Source organism: Hyperolius riggenbachi, chromosome 2, assembly GCF_040937935.1.
Source record: "Hyperolius riggenbachi isolate aHypRig1 chromosome 2, aHypRig1.pri, whole genome shotgun sequence".
NCBI lineage: Eukaryota > Metazoa > Chordata > Amphibia > Anura > Hyperoliidae > Hyperolius > Hyperolius riggenbachi.
Genome location: NC_090647.1, coordinates 26,878,077 through 26,895,529, shown reverse-complemented (window position 1 = coordinate 26,895,529; position 17,453 = coordinate 26,878,077). Strand labels below are relative to the sequence as shown.

The 17,453-nt window shown below is 46.7% G+C and overlaps 2 protein-coding genes across 2 annotated transcripts in view; both read left to right on the top strand.

Moving 5' to 3' along the window:
• LOC137542918 (zinc finger BED domain-containing protein 4-like) overlaps positions 1-17,453 on the top strand; it is a 275,159-nt gene that overhangs the window by 63,268 nt on the left and 194,438 nt on the right. The gene's annotated exons all lie outside the window — the stretch shown is intronic.
• LOC137545399 (talin-1-like) overlaps positions 1-17,453 on the top strand; it is an 86,774-nt gene that overhangs the window by 38,197 nt on the left and 31,124 nt on the right. The window contains exon 7 of the mRNA XM_068266582.1: positions 2,357-2,462. Coding sequence (XP_068122683.1) covers positions 2,357-2,462 — 106 coding nt within the window. The remainder of the gene's footprint in view (positions 1-2,356; positions 2,463-17,453) is intronic.

Here is a 17,453-nt window from a genome sequence, read left to right as displayed (position 1 = left end):
CTGCCCTATGCCTACCCTAACACTGCCCTAACCCTAACACTGACCTAACACTGCCCTAACCCTAACACTGCCCTAACCCTAACACTGCCCTAACCCTAACACTGCCCTAACCCTAACACTGCCCTAACCCTAACACTGCCCTAACCCTAACACTGCCCTAACCCTAACACTGCCCTAACCCTAACTCTGCCCTAACCCTAACTCTGCCCTAACCCTAACTCTGCCCTAACCCTAACTCTGCCCTAACCCTAACTCTGCCCTAACCCTAACTCTGCCCTAACCCTAACTCTGCCCTAACCCTAACTCTGCCCTAACCCTAACTCTGCCCTAACCCTAACTCTGCCCTAACCCTAACTCTGCCCTAACCCTAACTCTGCCCTAACCCTAACTCTGCCCTAACCCTAACTCTGCCCTAACCCTAACTCTGCCCTAACCCTAACACTGCCCTAGCCCTGCCCTGACCCTAACACTGCCCTAGCCCTGCCCTGACCCTAACACTGCCCCAACACTGCCCGGATCCTAATCCCCTGCCCTAACCCTAACACTGCCCTAACCCTGCCCTGACCCTAACACTGCCCCAACACTGCCCTAACCCTGCCCTGACCCTAACACTGCCCTGAACCTAACACTGCCCTGAACCTAACACTGCCCTGACCCTAACACTGCCCTGACCCTAACACTGCCCTAACCCTGCCCTGACCCTAACACTGCCCCAACACTGCCCGGACCCTAACCCCCTGCCCTAACCCTAACACTGCCCTATGCCTACCCTAACACTGCCCTATCTCTAACACTGCCCTAACCCTAACACTGCCCTAACCCTAACACTGCCCTAACCCTAACACTGCCCTAACCCTAACTCTGCCCTAACCCTAACACTGCCCTAACCCTAACACTGCCCTATCCCTACCCTAACACTGCCCTATCCCTACCCTAACACTGCCCTAACCCTAACTCTGCCCTAACCCTAACTCTGCCCTAACCCTAATACTGCCCTTACCCTAATACTGCCCTAACCTTAATACTGCCCTAACACTGCCCTAACTCTGCCCTAACCCTAACACTGCCCTAACACTACCCTAATACTGCCCTTACCCTAATACTGCCCTAAACATCACACTGCCCTAACCCTAACTCTGCCCTAACCCTAACTCTGCTCTAACCCTAACACTGCCCTAACCCTAACTCTGCCCTAACCCTAACTCTGCCCTAACCCCAACACTGCCCTATCCCTACCCTAACACTGCCCTAACCCTAACACTGCCCTAACCCGAACACTGCCCTTACCCTAATACTGCCCTAATCCTAACACTGCCCTAATCCTAACACTGCCCTAATCCTAACACTGCCCTAATCCTAACACTGCCCTAATCCTAACTCTGCCCTAATCCTAACTCTGCCCTAACACTGCCCTAACCATAACACTGCCCTAACCCTAACACTGCCCTAATCCTAACACTGCCCTAATCCTAACACTGCCCTAATCCTAACTCTGCCCTAACCCTGACTCTGCCCTAACCCTAACTCTGCCCTAACCCTAACTCTGCCCTAATCCTAACTCTGCCCTAACCCTGACTCTGCCCTAACCCTGACTCTGCCCTAACCCTGACTCTGCCCTAACCCTAACTCTGCCCTAACCCTAACTCTGCCCTAACCCTAACTCTGCCCTAACCCTAACTCTGCCCTAACCCTAACTCTGCCCTAACCCTAACACTGCCCTAACCCTCACACTGCCCTAACCCTCACACTGCCCTAACCCTCACACTGCCCTAACCCTCACACTGCCCTAACCCTCACACTGCCCTAACCCTCACACTGCCCTAACCCTCACACTGCCCTAACCCTCACACTGCCCTAACCCTAACTCTGCCCTAACCCTCACACTGCCCTAACCCTAACACTGCCCTAACTCTGTCCTAACACTACCCTAACACTGGCCTAACCCTAACTGCCCTAACACTGTCCTTGTCCTAATCCTAACCCTACCCTATTCCTGTCCTAATCCTACCCTTACCTTGCCCTAACCCTGCCCTAATCCTAACACTGCACTAACCCTGACACTGCCCTAACACTGCCCTAACTCTGCCCTATCCCTAACACTGCCCTAACCCTATCCTAATTCAACCGCAACCCTGTCCTGACCTAACACTGCCCTAATACTAAAACTAACCCTGCCCTGACAATACCCTAACTCTGTCCTAACCCTAACACTGCCCTAATCATAAGCCTACCATAACACTGTCCTAACCCTGTTCTTACACTTCCCTTGCCTTAACCCTAACCCTGTCCTAAACCTACTATAAGCCTGCCCTAACCCTGTATGACATATATGTCACATATCCGTCTAATCCCCCAGATCCTACAGAAGCCCAGCCCTGACCTCAAGCAGCAGCTGGCTACATTCTCCAAGCAGGTCGCCGGATCCGTCACTGAGCTTATCCAAGCCGCAGAGGCCATGAAAGGTAATGAGAGAGATTGCCAATCCATTCCCATCAGTCTGTACCAGAGGAGCTTACACTCTAATGTCCTCACCACAGTCACACACTATTATACATTATATAGCTCTGACATATACCACAGCGCTGTACAGAGATCACTGATCCATTCCCATCAGTCTCTGCACCAGAGGAGCTTACACTCTAATGTCCTCACCACAGTCACACACTTATTATTATACATTTATATAGCTCTGACATATACCACAGCGCTGTACAGAGATCACTGATCCATTCCCATCAGTCTCTGCACCAGAGGAGCTTACACTCTAATGTCCTCACCACAGTCACACACTATTATTATTATACATTTATTTAGCGCTGACATATTCCACAGCGCTGTAAAGAGATCAGTGATCCATTCCCATCAGCCTCTGCACCAGAGGAGCTTACACTCTAATGTCCTCACCACAGTCACACACTATTATACATTATATAGCTCTGACATATACCACAGCGCTGTACAGAGATCACTGATCCATTCCCATCAGTCTCTGCACCAGAGGAGCTTACACTCTAATGTCCTCACCACAGTCACACACTATTATTATTATACATTTATATAGCTCTGACATATACCACAGCGCTGTACAGAGATCACTGATCCATTCCCATCAGTCTCTGCACCAGAGGAGCTTACACTCTAATGTCCTCACCACAGTCACACACTATTATTATTATACATTTATATAGCGCTGACATATTCCACAGCGCTGTACAGAGATCACTGATCCATTCCCATCAGTCTCTGCACCAGAGGAGCTTACACTCTAATGTCCTCACCACAGCCACACACTATTATTATTATACATTTATATAGCTCTGACATATTCCACAGCGCTGTACAGAGATCACTGATCCATTCCCATCAGTCTCTGCACCAGAGGAGCTTACACTCTAATGTCCTCACCACAGTCACACACTATTATACATTTATATAGCTCTGACATATACCACAGCGCTGTACAGAGATCACTGATCCATTCCCATCAGTCTCTGCACCAGAGGAGCTTACACTCTAATGTCCTCACCACAGTCACACACTGTTATTATTATACATTTATATAGCTCTGACATATACCACAGCGCTGTACAGAGATCACTGATCCATTCCCATCAGTCTCTGCACCAGAGGAGCTTACACTCTAATGTCCTCACCACAGTCACACACTGTTATTATTATACATTTATATAGCTCTGACATATACCACAGCGCTGTACAGAGATCACTGATCCATTCCCATCAGTCTCTGCACCAGAGGAGCTTACACTCTAATGTCCTCACCACAGTCACACACTATTATTATTATACATTTATATAGCTCTGACATATTCCACAGCGCTGTACAGAGATCACTGATCCATTCCCATCAGCCTCTGCACCAGAGGAGCTTACACTCTAATGTCCTCACCACAGTCACACACTATTATTATTATACATTTATATAGCTCTGACATATACCACAGCGCTGTACAGAGATCACTGATCCATTCCCATCAGTCTCTGCACCAGAGGAGCTTACACTCTAATGTCCTCACCACAGTCACACACTGTTATTATTATACATTTATATAGCTCTGACATATACCACAGCATTGTACAGAGATCATTGATCCATTCCCATCAGTCTCTGCACCAGAGGAGCTTACACTCTAATGTCCTCACCACAGTCACACACTATTATACATTTATATAGCTCTGACATATACCACAGCGCTGTACAGAGATCACTGATCCATTCCAATCAGTCTGTACCAGAGGAGCTTACACTCTAATGTCCTCACCACAGTCACACACTGTTATTATTATACATTTATATAGCTCTGACATATACCACAGCGCTGTACAGAGATCACTGATCCATTCCCATCAGTCTCTGCACCAGAGGAGCTTACACTCTAATGTCCTCACCACAGTCACACACTATTATTATTATACATTTATATAGCTCTGACATATTCCACCGCGCTGTACAGAGATCACTGATCCATTCCCATCAGGACCAGAGGAGCTTACACTCTAATGTCCTCACCACAGTCACACACTATTATTATTATACATTTATATAGCTCTGACATATACCACAGTGCTGTACAGAGATCACTGATCCATTCCCATCAGTCTCTGCACCAGAGGAGCTTACACTCTAATGTCCTCACCACAGTCACACACTATTATTATTATACATTTATATAGCTCTGACATATTCCACAGCGCTGTACAGAGATCACTGATCCATTCCCATCAGTCTCTGCACCAGAGGAGCTTACACTCTAATGTCCTCACCACAGTCACACACTATTATTATTATACATTTATATAGCTCTGACATATACCACAGCGCTGTACAGAGATCACTGATCCATTCCCATCAGTCTCTGCACCAGAGGAGCTTACACTCTAATGTCCTCACCACAGTCACACACTATTATACATTATATAGCTCTGACATATACCACAGCGCTGTACAGAGATCACTGATCCATTCCCATCAGTCTCTGCACCAGAGGAGCTTACACTCTAATGTCCTCACCACAGTCACACACTATTATTATACATTTATATAGCTCTGACATATACCACAGCGCTGTACAGAGATCACTGATCCATTCCCATCAGCCTCTGCACCAGAGGAGCTTACACTCTAATGTCCTCACCACAGTCACACACTATTATTATTATACATTTATATAGCTCTGACATATACCACAGCGCTGTACAGAGATCACTGATCCATTCCCATCAGTCTCTGCACCAGAGGAGCTGACACTCTAATGTCCTCACCACAGTCACACACTATTATTATTATACATTTATATAGCGCTGACATATACCACAGCGCTGTACAGAGATCAGTGATCCATTCCCATCAGCCTCTGCACCAGAGGAGCTTACACTCTAATGTCCTCACCACAGTCACACACTATTATTATACATTTATATAGCTCTGACATATACCACAGCGCTGTACAGAGATCACTGATCCATTCCCATCAGTCTCTGCACCAGAGGAGCTTACACTCTAATGTCCTCACCACAGTCACACACTGTTATTATTATACATTTATATAGCTCTGACATATACCACAGCGCTGTACAGAGATCACTGATCCATTCCCATCAGTCTCTGCACCAGAGGAGCTTACACTCTAATGTCCTCACCACAGTCACACACTGTTATTATTATACATTTATATAGCTCTGACATATACCACAGCGCTGTACAGAGATCACTGATCCATTCCCATCAGTCTCTGCACCAGAGGAGCTTACACTCTAATGTCCTCACCACAGTCACACACTGTTATTATTATACATTTATATAGCTCTGACATATACCACAGCGCTGTACAGAGATCACTGATCCATTCCCATCAGTCTCTGCACCAGAGGAGCTTACACTCTAATGTCCTCACCACAGTCACACACTATTATACATTTATATAGCTCTGACATATACCACAGCGCTGTACAGAGATCACTGATCCATTCCCATCAGTCTCTGCACCAGAGGAGCTTACACTCTAATGTCCTCACCACAGTCACACACTATTACTATTATACATTTATATAGCTCTGACATATACCACAGCGCTGTACAGAGATCACTGATCCATTCCCATCAGTCTCTGCACCAGAGGAGCTTACACTCTAATGTCCTCACCACAGTCACACACTGTTATTATTATATATTTATATAGCTCTGACATATACCACAGCGCTGTACAGAGATCACTGATCCATTCCCATCAGTCTCTGCACCAGAGGAGCTTACACTCTAATGTCCTCACCACAGTCACACACTGTTATTATTATACATTTATATAGCTCTGACATATACCACAGCGCTGTACAGAGATCACTGATCCATTCCCATCAGCCTCTGCACCAGAGGAGCTTACACTCTAATGTCCTCACCACAGTCACACACTATTATACATTATATAGCTCTGACATATACCACAGCGCTGTACAGAGATCACTGATCCATTCCCATCAGCCTCTGCACCAGAGGAGCTTACACTCTAATGTCCTCACCACAGTCACACACTATTATTATTATACATTTATATAGCTCTGACATATACCACAGCGCTGTACAGAGATCACTGATCCATTCCCATCAGTCTCTGCACCAGAGGAGCTTACACTCTAATGTCCTCACCACAGCCACACACTATTATTATTATACATTTATATAGCTCTGACATATTCCACAGCGCTGTACAGAGATCACTGATCCATTCCCATCAGTCTCTGCACCAGAGGAGCTTACACTCTAATGTCCTCACCACAGCCACACACTATTATTATTATACATTTATATAGCTCTGACATATTCCACAGCGCTGTACAGAGATCACTGATCCACTCCCATCAGTCTCTGCACCAGAGCAGACGTGCGGTGGGGAGCTCCTGTTGAGATCCAGAGAGCAGCATAACCGGCTTATACCTAGCCCAGTTCTGTGCTTGTTTTTGGGCTTGGAGACACCTGAGGTCCCTGCTTAGGCCTTGGCCTGCAGGGGCCCTCTCTACACTAGCCAGCTGCTTCCAGCAATGGAGCAGCTGGCTCATGCCCCCCCTGACCTGTCTTACCTAGGGGCAGGGGGGAATATCCGAGAAGCAGCTTCCAGAGATGTGGTGGCGGATGTGGTGGCCTGGAATAAGGCAATAAGTTATCATTCACACCTGTATGATCAACTGGAGTTGCAACTAAAAGAACGGATACACCGCTTCGGAGTGAGATGGAGACCTGAATTCCTCCAAACCGACCCAGTAACTGCGGAGCTACAAAGAAAAATAGATGAGCAGAGGAAAGTGGTGTCAGAACTGGAGGAGAAAGGTGGTCCCTTCCGTGAATCCTACTGTAATGCTGCTCGGTTCCGTCAGCAAGCAGCAAAGCCAGCTATGGGAAGAGCAACACCTACACCTGGAGCCGATGTGAGAGCTGAGACATCCCAAACCGTAAGTCCCGCGGAAAGGGTGGAGGGTAATCCCAGTGAGACCCCGTGTGGGCAGGTAGAGGAGATGGAGGTGACCCTGGAAGGTGTGGAGGGTACTGGTGAGCCAGCTGTGCTCAGAGCCCCCCAGCAGAGTGTGGCTGTGGCCGGAGAGGGGGGCTGTGCTGATGTGCAAACCCAGAGCAGCCCTGTGTGTACAGAGAAAGCTATGGAGAAGGAAATGTTGCAGTCTAACGTGCCTACACCTAATGCGGCTGCCGGTGGAGTTGATGGTGTGACGAGCAATGTGCCTAATGTGGCCCCTGCATCCCCTGTGAGTCAGGAGCCTGCTGACACTGATCCTATGGAGGAGGATATGCAGCCTGAGGATACTAAGAGTGCTGGTGTGGTGGAGAGCGATGTGCCTGTGTCTGCTGATGTGGCCCCTGCACCCCCTGTGAGCCAGGAGCCTGCTGGAGCCGATGTGGTGGGAGAGGGCATGCAGCCTGAATTGCCTGTCCCTAGCAGTGCTGGTGTGCTGGGGAGTGATGTGTCTGCTGAACCTGCTGATGTGCCCCCTGTGAGTCAGGAACCTGCTGATGCTGGCCTGCTGGAGGAAAAGACAGAGACAAACTTACGTACATCGCTGCCAAGAGCAGCAAAAAGGAGGAAAAGTAAACTTAAACTCACTATGAGGAAGAAGCATGCTGCTCGCAGCCAGCCCTGCACTGCACAGCTGTCTACTGCAGAGGGTGCAGGGCCGGGATTGGCGGGAAAGCAAAGAGGAAGTGATGTCAGCACTACTGGAGCTCTGTACTCTGAGGCATCCCCGGCATCCCTGCGTGTGGGAGCCAGCAGAGCTGATAGGAAAGTGCTGAGTCAGACTGGTGAGAAACTGCAGGCTGGTGATGGAGCTTCTGTGAGTAAAGCTGTCACCAGCCATGAGAAAGGGGATGTTTCATTAACCCCTTCTGAGGTGTCTGCACCTCCAGGGGGGAACTCTGCCACATCCATTGAAGATAATGGTGGCTGTGAGCAAATTTTGTCTGTTAATGCTAATTTGTCTACTGGTGTGGATTGTAATGTTCCTGTGCAGAAACATGTGCCAGAGGTTATTGTGTCCTCACTCCCAGCTGCACAAACTAGTGAGACATCTGCTGAAGAAAAGCAGCTAGCTGCCAATATTGAGGATGAAACCAGGTCTATTAATGTGTCTTCAATTCCGGGTCCTGTCGGGGCTCCTGTCGTGCCTGCTGGGGATCTGGGGTCAGGGCCAGCTGAGTCCACTGTCCACATTAAAGTAAAAACTGTGGACACCATTTTTGGTGACATTAAAACTGTGGTGGTGGATGGGTTGGCGCTGGCCCCGGGTCTTGCATGCACGGCAGGCAATGGAGATTCTGTTTCAGTATCTGCTGGTCTTGAAAAGGAGGTTTTAGGGGTGGCAGATGTCCCTTCTGGGGGTTCTAACTCATCTGCCAAAAAGGTATTGCCCCAACAGGTTGAAGAAAACAGGGAAATAGAACGTTTTGAGAAAGAACTTTTGGGGCCGAGGGTGATAGGTGATTTTGTAGCAGGAAATAAGCGGTATGTCATAGAACCTGATGTATTGTATATATTAGGGGAAAAAAATTGTAAAGTACTTGATTTTTTTCAAATAGAGGAAGAGTCTAATTTAAGTAAGATTGAGTCCATAGGCTTAGGTGATTCCAGCCTAGGTATTCAATCAGATTTCAGAGCAGGTGGTATGCGTTTCCTGATTAGAAACGAAGTACTTTTTTGTTATGATGATAAAGGCAGTGAAATCCTCATGGAGGTCATTGCTGGAGTGGGCGAGTGTCATCCTTCTGTAAAAAAAACACCAATTTCTTCTAGTTCTGGTTTAGCCTCTGTCACCAGGAGTGGGGAAACTGTAGCACCTACTGTGCTACCCAAGCCGCAGGCTAAACCCTTTTCGTATGCCCAAAAGGCAGCAAGCGGTCGGTCAGGTGGTAGTGTTGCTGGAGGTAAGAGAGTGCCCGCTCCCTTGGTACAGGGGGAGGATGCACCTGTGTCGGGGGGGAGGAGGAACGTGGTCCGTTTGAAATGGATTGGTGAATCCCGGATCCCGGGAAAGCAGGACTTCGTTCGCCTTCTCCTTGGCACAGGTGTAAAGGCCCAGGACATTTATGCGATCATTGCTCCTGGTGACCCCCCTGAGTACTACGACGTTAGCTTTCTGACTTCAGGGGGGCAAGAGTTTTTTATGGAAGAGAAGGATAGAAGGAGAGCAGAGTGGAAAAACTTTGTTGCATCGTATGTGTCTCGGCAACCCCTGGAGAGGAAGGCTACCGTCGTAGTATACAATGAATCCATCCCAGTACAAGACGTTATCCTCTGGCTCTCTCACTATGTAGATGTGGTGTCCCGTCCCCAGAGGATCCTGGATGACCTGGGTATCTGGTGGGGCGGATATGAAATCTCGATAAAAATGAGATACGAAAATGGAGTGTATTCTCATGTTCCCAGATCCGCCCTTATCGGAAGAGATAAAATTTCAGTTTTCTACCCAGGTCAGCCCAGGGTCTGCAACCGTTGTGGGGGGAGGGGACACTACAGCTATGGCTGTAAGCAGCCCCGGTGTGGTCTTTGCCAGGAGTTTGGGCATGACGCAAAGGATTGTAAAAATATCAAGTGTAATCTGTGCCATAGTTTTGGCCATCCCTATAGTGTGTGCCCAAACTCCTGGGAAAACTTGCCTGCCACGGTGAAGGAGGCCTTGCTGGCAAAGATGGAAGAGGAGGGAGTACAGTCGTATGCCCTTAACCTTCCTATTGTGCAAACCTCTCAGCCTGTTTCCCCTGCCATCCCTCCTGATGTGTCAAATCCTGTGTCTGAACCTAGTGTCAACCCAACTACTGTGCTCCCCTCTGAAACAGCGCCCGCTGAGGAGGCCTCTGAGGAACTGTGGCATGTAGTGAAGAGGGCCAGGGGAAGAGGTCGTACTGGGAATGTGACTGGGGGAGCGGGTACTCCCTCCCAAAAATCGCCTGAGTCTGGAGGTCCTAAAAGGAAAGCCGCTAATACCCCTTATCCTGGGTCGCGCAAGGGCCCAAGGGAAAAAGGGACCAAGGAAGCTATAGTTACCAGAGATGGTAAGGGGCCACTGGCCCAGTCAATTTCAAAACCTGGGCAAAGTCCCAAACCTTCTTCTCCCTCTCCAACTGTTTCCCCTACTACTCCTCCCTCACCTTCCCCTCCTGTTATCCCTCCTCCTTCTGCCCTCCCTCCTGTCCCTCCTGATGAACCTCCCGTCCCTGTCCCTTTGTCTAATCCCCCCTCCCCAATGTTACTTTCTGAGACATCTGTGGTCCCTCCCTCAATAGAGAGAGAGCCGATGATGTCGGTTGAGTGGGATGATCTACCTCCAGATGAACTGATTTATCTGGAAAATAGGCTTCGTTATGTGAAGAAACATAAACCTAAAACCCTTAAGGAGAGGCGATTACAGAAGCAGTATGAGACCACTGTTAAAAGACAGGACATCCATTTGTCCAACAGGTTTAGTACTCTGCAAAACGAGCAGGAAGATCCATCCTCTGAGGAGGTCATGGACACAGCAGACTCTGGGCAGAAGAATGCATCCTAATGTTGTCTCTGTCTTGTGTTCTTTTATTTCTTTTTGTCCTTTGTGAAGTAAGTTGGAGGGATTCTATTTTTAACACTCAAATGGCTGTTCTCCCACCACTAAAGCTGGCGACCATTAATGTTGCCAGCATAAAATCAGTAAGAGCTCGTGAGTTAGCCTTATTTTTTCTCAGCCGTTTTGATGCTGACATTTTGTTTTTGCAAGAGACTAGGCTCACCTCTTTGGCTGATATCCACCTGGCCAAGAGGGACTGGAGATCTGGTCCGAGTTATTGGTCTCTTGCGGCTGAGCCTTACAGTGGTGTGGCAGTACTTTTTAGAACTGGTTCAGTAACTTGCCGGCGAGTGTTTGAGATAGAAATGGGGAGATGTCTGGTCCTAGACGTCGTTGTGAAGGGGCAGGACCTCAGGCTAATTAACATCTATGGCCCCCAGTCCAAATGGGAGAGGAAATGCCTTTTTACAGCGATCAGGCCTTTCCTTTTTACAACCCGGCATGTAGTATTTGGTGGTGATTTTAACACCATTGTCAGGTCAATGGACAGGAGAGGTGCCAATACTCGGCTGGGTTGCGATAGTATTTCATTAAATAGAATAGTTAGTGAGGCTGGTTTGGTGGATGTTCACGTTCGACATTCACCAAACCTCACTGGGTTCACTTTTTCTAGAGGTACTAGTCAGAGTAGAATAGACAGGTTTTTTGTTACAGAGAGTCTTGCTACCTCGTCCCCTAGGGTACAGGCGGTAGAATTCTCTGATCACTGTATTCTGTCGGTGGACTTGAATGTTTCGGATGCTCCTCCCAGGGGTAGGGGTATTTGGAGACTTAATTCGACTCTATTGCTGGAGGAGAGTATAAGACAATCTGTTGAGGATTTTTTTCAGGCGCAGGTTACCATCCTGGACTGCTTTGGCAACAGGTCAGAGTGGTGGGAGGTAGTCAAAAAGCGGGTTGTTGGACTCTTCAAGGACCTAGCCAAGAAAAAACACGTTGGTAAATATGTTGCTTACCAACGACTGAGAAGAAGACTTGAAGTCCTTGTTTCGGAAGGCGGAGATCAGGGGGAGATCTCTGAGGTCAAGACTCAACTCAAGCAGCAGCAGTATGACCGGCTGTCCTCTCTGTGTCTGGAAAGGGATTATGGCAAATACCACTCGCCTGATCCCTACCAGAACTGCAGACAAGGTGCAGCGCTTAAAACGGTCATTGGTCTCAGAGATGGTTCAGGATTTGTAGCAAAGTCCAGGCTGGGAATCCTGTCCATTGCTAGAGGTTTTTATGCTGATTTGCTTGGGAGAAAGTCACTTGATCAAGCAAGGATAAAAGATTTTCTGGTCTCTACACCAGGTCTCGATGATGTTGATGTTTCTGGCATAAATTTGACAGAGGTAATCACTACCGAGGAAGTACTAAGAGCTATTGATAGCCTTACACCTAAAAAGACCCCTGGTCCAGATGGCTTGACGGCTGAATTTTACAAGACTTTCAAGTCATTTCTGGCACCTCAATTGGCAGATGTTTTTAATCATTGCCTTGCTGAGGGTGTGTTACCATCGTCCATGAGGCAATCGGCTGTGATCCTTCTGTCAAAAGGTAAAGATCCCGAGATGATTGAGAATTGGCGTCCCATCAGCCTTCTCAACGTCGACAGGAAGATTTTGGCAAAAATTTTGTTCTGGCGTCTGACTCAGGCAACATGTATGCTTTCTCGCCATCAGCACTGCTCAGTTCCGGGTAAAGGCACTTTCTCAGCGTTGTTAGCTGTCCGGGAAGTCTTGGAGCGGTGCAGGGCTGAGGGTTGGGGAAAGTACTTGCTGGCATTGGACCAGTCCAAGGCTTTTGATCGGGTCAACCATGAGTACCTGTGGCAGTTACTTTGCGTTTATGGTCTACAGGGTGGTTTTGTTGATTGGCTCCGTACATTGTACAAAGGGGCAGAGAGTTTCATGCTTGTCAATGGTTGGGTTGGCAAACCTTTTGAAGTAAGTTCTGGTGTCCGTCAGGGTTGCCCTTTGAGCTCCCTCCTGTACGTGTTTGCGATCGACCCCTTCGTGAGGAGGCTAGAGAACAGCATGCTCAGTGGAGTTCCTGCGGGCATCCCTGGTGTCTCATCCTTCAAGGTAGTGGCCTATGCCGATGATGTAACTGTGATAGTCTCTGGGACAGAGGAGGCAAAGGTGGTTGTCTCGGAGATTGCCAGGTACTCAGAAGCATCAGGATCACAGGTCAATCAGGACAAGTGTGAAATTTTCTGGATGGGAAAAGATGGAGAGAGCTTTGTACTTCCTGGCTCCTTTCCTGTACCCCAACCGAAAATTAAGATCCTTGGCATCGAATTCAGTCCTGGTGATTACGGCCATCAAAATTGGGTTTGTAGACTAAATGATGTCGGCGCTAAGGTGGCTCGCTGGAAAGGTTGGCATTTGACCTTCAGAGAAAGGGTTGATCTGATCAAGAGCCATCTGGTACCAATACTGTTATATGTTAGCTATGTTGCAATTTTGCCTCAATCCCTGTATTCGAGGATATGCGACCTGTTTTTCCAGATGCTCTGGAAAAACAGGTTAAACATTGTGCGCAGAAACATTACCTACAAAGTCAGGCAGGAGGGTGGCTTAGGTATGGTCAACCCGATTGTTTTCTTTTCTCTGCTTTTTATCAAACATAATCTTGGTAACATGCTTTCAGAGAACCCGCCTGACTGGGTAGGCATTTTTCGTGACTGGTTTGGGACTTCTCTCACGAGTTGGGAAAGTAGTGGTCCAGTGAAGAGTTTGGCATCGCGTCGTGACTATCTTCCGGCCTATGTTGCCCCGTGTCTGAGAAAGCTAAGACAGTGGGGATTGACTGTGGAGGATATCAAATCGGTCGGGAGGCGTGCCCTCACGGTCCGGGTGGTAGACTCATGCTTTCATGACTCACTGTACTTGAGAGATTGCCCAAGCACGCATCTGGAGGAGGGTTTGCGGCTCATTAATTCGCCGCGGATTCCCAACAAATTGTGGGACATCGCTTGGCTCTCCTTTCAAGGCAAGCTTTACGTTAAGGGTAACGTGAAATGTCTAAAGGTGGAAGCACGTGGATGTCCTCGTGAGGAGTGTGGTGGTGCTGAGGAGTCCATGGACCACTTTTTACTTCACTGCCCCTTTAATGTGGAAGTATGTAAACAGGTGGGTGGGAGCCTAGGTATTCCTTTCCTGGCGCATCTGAGTTATGCTGAGTGGGCATACGGAGCATTCAAACGTCGCCAGGGTTTTGATTTGTGCACTTTGTATTTAGTTAGTTTAGCTGTCAGACATCACACATGGTTAGCACGGTGTCAGCTTTGCATTAGGCAGAAATTCCTCCCTGTTCAGGTGGTGGTGAACAGTATTCTGGGTGAGGTTTCTAGGATTCGGTGCTTGGAGAGGCGTAGGATGGGCAGAGGTGCCTGGGTTCTTGCCTGGCAGAACATCAGGCCTCCTTAGCCTATTAACGTCTCTTCTGGGTGAGCTTTCTATTTCTCATCACAGACTACTTAGATTTTGAATCTTTTTTCTACATTTTTTGTAAATGACTGGCCGCAGACATACTGGAGGTGTTTTCCTTCCAGCTTATTCTTATTGTATTGGAGATGAGTTTTTTTTTTTTTTTTTTTTTTTTTTTTTTTTGTCTTGTGCAGGTTTTTGATTATTTATCGTCATATGTGTACACTTGCCCTTTTCCTGAATATGTGGTAGTTTGATTGTAAGTGTTGGTGCATTTATTTTGTAAGATTGTTGCCAGGTGATGTCAGGTATTGTGTGGTGTTGGTTATTGTATTTGTTGCATACGTCCAGGTGTTGGGTCTGTGTTGTTTAGTCATGTCTCGTTGTTTGAATCGGTGGTATGTTTGAGCATTCTTCTGCTCAGGTCTTCATAACAGATTAATATTGTATTATAATGTTATGTTGTTTTTGTTGTTTTTGGACATAGAAGTCCTGCTTTTGTTTGTGCATATATATGCAGAATTGATTTTTTTTTTTCTTGTTTCTTTGATCTTGTTTTTTGTTACATTTGGTAAGATTAATTGATCAAATTATTTTATTTATTTATTTGTATTATAATTGTAAATAATATTTTTCTAATAAAAATCTACACTCTAATGTCCTCACCACAGTCACACACTATTATTATTATACATTTATATAGCTCTGACATATACCACAGCGCTGTACAGAGATCACTGATCCATTCCCATCAGTCTCTGCACCAGAGGAGCTTACACTCTAATGTCCTCACCACAGTCACACACTATTATACATTATATAGCTCTGACATATACCACAGCGCTGTACAGAGATCACTGATCCATTCCCATCAGTCTCTGCACCAGAGGAGCTTACACTCTAATGTCCTCACCACAGTCACACACTATTATTATTATACATTTATATAGCTCTGACATATACCACAGCGCTGTACAGAGATCACTGATCCATTCCCATCAGTCTCTGCACCAGAGGAGCTTACACTCTAATGTCCTCACCACAGTCACACACTATTATTATTATACATTTATATAGCGCTGACATATTCCACAGCGCTGTACAGAGATCACTGATCCATTCCCATCAGTCTCTGCACCAGAGGAGCTTACACTCTAATGTCCTCACCACAGCCACACACTATTATTATTATACATTTATATAGCTCTGACATATTCCACAGCGCTGTACAGAGATCACTGATCCATTCCCATCAGTCTCTGCACCAGAGGAGCTTACACTCTAATGTCCTCACCACAGTCACACACTATTATACATTTATATAGCTCTGACATATACCACAGCGCTGTACAGAGATCACTGATCCATTCCCATCAGTCTCTGCACCAGAGGAGCTTACACTCTAATGTCCTCACCACAGTCACACACTGTTATTATTATACATTTATATAGCTCTGACATATACCACAGCGCTGTACAGAGATCACTGATCCATTCCCATCAGTCTCTGCACCAGAGGAGCTTACACTCTAATGTCCTCACCACAGTCACACACTGTTATTATTATACATTTATATAGCTCTGACATATACCACAGCGCTGTACAGAGATCACTGATCCATTCCCATCAGTCTCTGCACCAGAGGAGCTTACACTCTAATGTCCTCACCACAGTCACACACTATTATTATTATACATTTATATAGCTCTGACATATTCCACAGCGCTGTACAGAGATCACTGATCCATTCCCATCAGCCTCTGCACCAGAGGAGCTTACACTCTAATGTCCTCACCACAGTCACACACTATTATTATTATACATTTATATAGCTCTGACATATACCACAGCGCTGTACAGAGATCACTGATCCATTCCCATCAGTCTCTGCACCAGAGGAGCTTACACTCTAATGTCCTCACCACAGTCACACACTGTTATTATTATACATTTATATAGCTCTGACATATACCACAGCATTGTACAGAGATCATTGATCCATTCCCATCAGTCTCTGCACCAGAGGAGCTTACACTCTAATGTCCTCACCACAGTCACACACTATTATACATTTATATAGCTCTGACATATACCACAGCGCTGTACAGAGATCACTGATCCATTCCAATCAGTCTGTACCAGAGGAGCTTACACTCTAATGTCCTCACCACAGTCACACACTGTTATTATTATACATTTATATAGCTCTGACATATACCACAGCGCTGTACAGAGATCACTGATCCATTCCCATCAGTCTCTGCACCAGAGGAGCTTACACTCTAATGTCCTCACCACAGTCACACACTATTATTATTATACATTTATATAGCTCTGACATATTCCACCGCGCTGTACAGAGATCACTGATCCATTCCCATCAGGACCAGAGGAGCTTACACTCTAATGTCCTCACCACAGTCACACACTATTATTATTATACATTTATATAGCTCTGACATATACCACAGTGCTGTACAGAGATCACTGATCCATTCCCATCAGTCTCTGCACCAGAGGAGCTTACACTCTAATGTCCTCACCACAGTCACACACTATTATTATTATACATTTATATAGCTCTGACATATTCCACAGCGCTGTACAGAGATCACTGATCCATTCCCATCAGTCTCTGCACCAGAGGAGCTTACACTCTAATGTCCTCACCACAGTCACACACTATTATTATTATACATTTATATAGCTCTGACATATACCACAGCGCTGTACAGAGATCACTGATCCATTCCCATCAGTCTCTGCACCAGAGGAGCTTACACTCTAATGTCCTCACCACAGTCACACACTATTATACATTATATAGCTCTGACATATACCACAGCGCTGTACAGAGATCACTGATCCATTCCCATCAGTCTCTGCACCAGAGGAGCTTACACTCTAATGTCCTCACCACA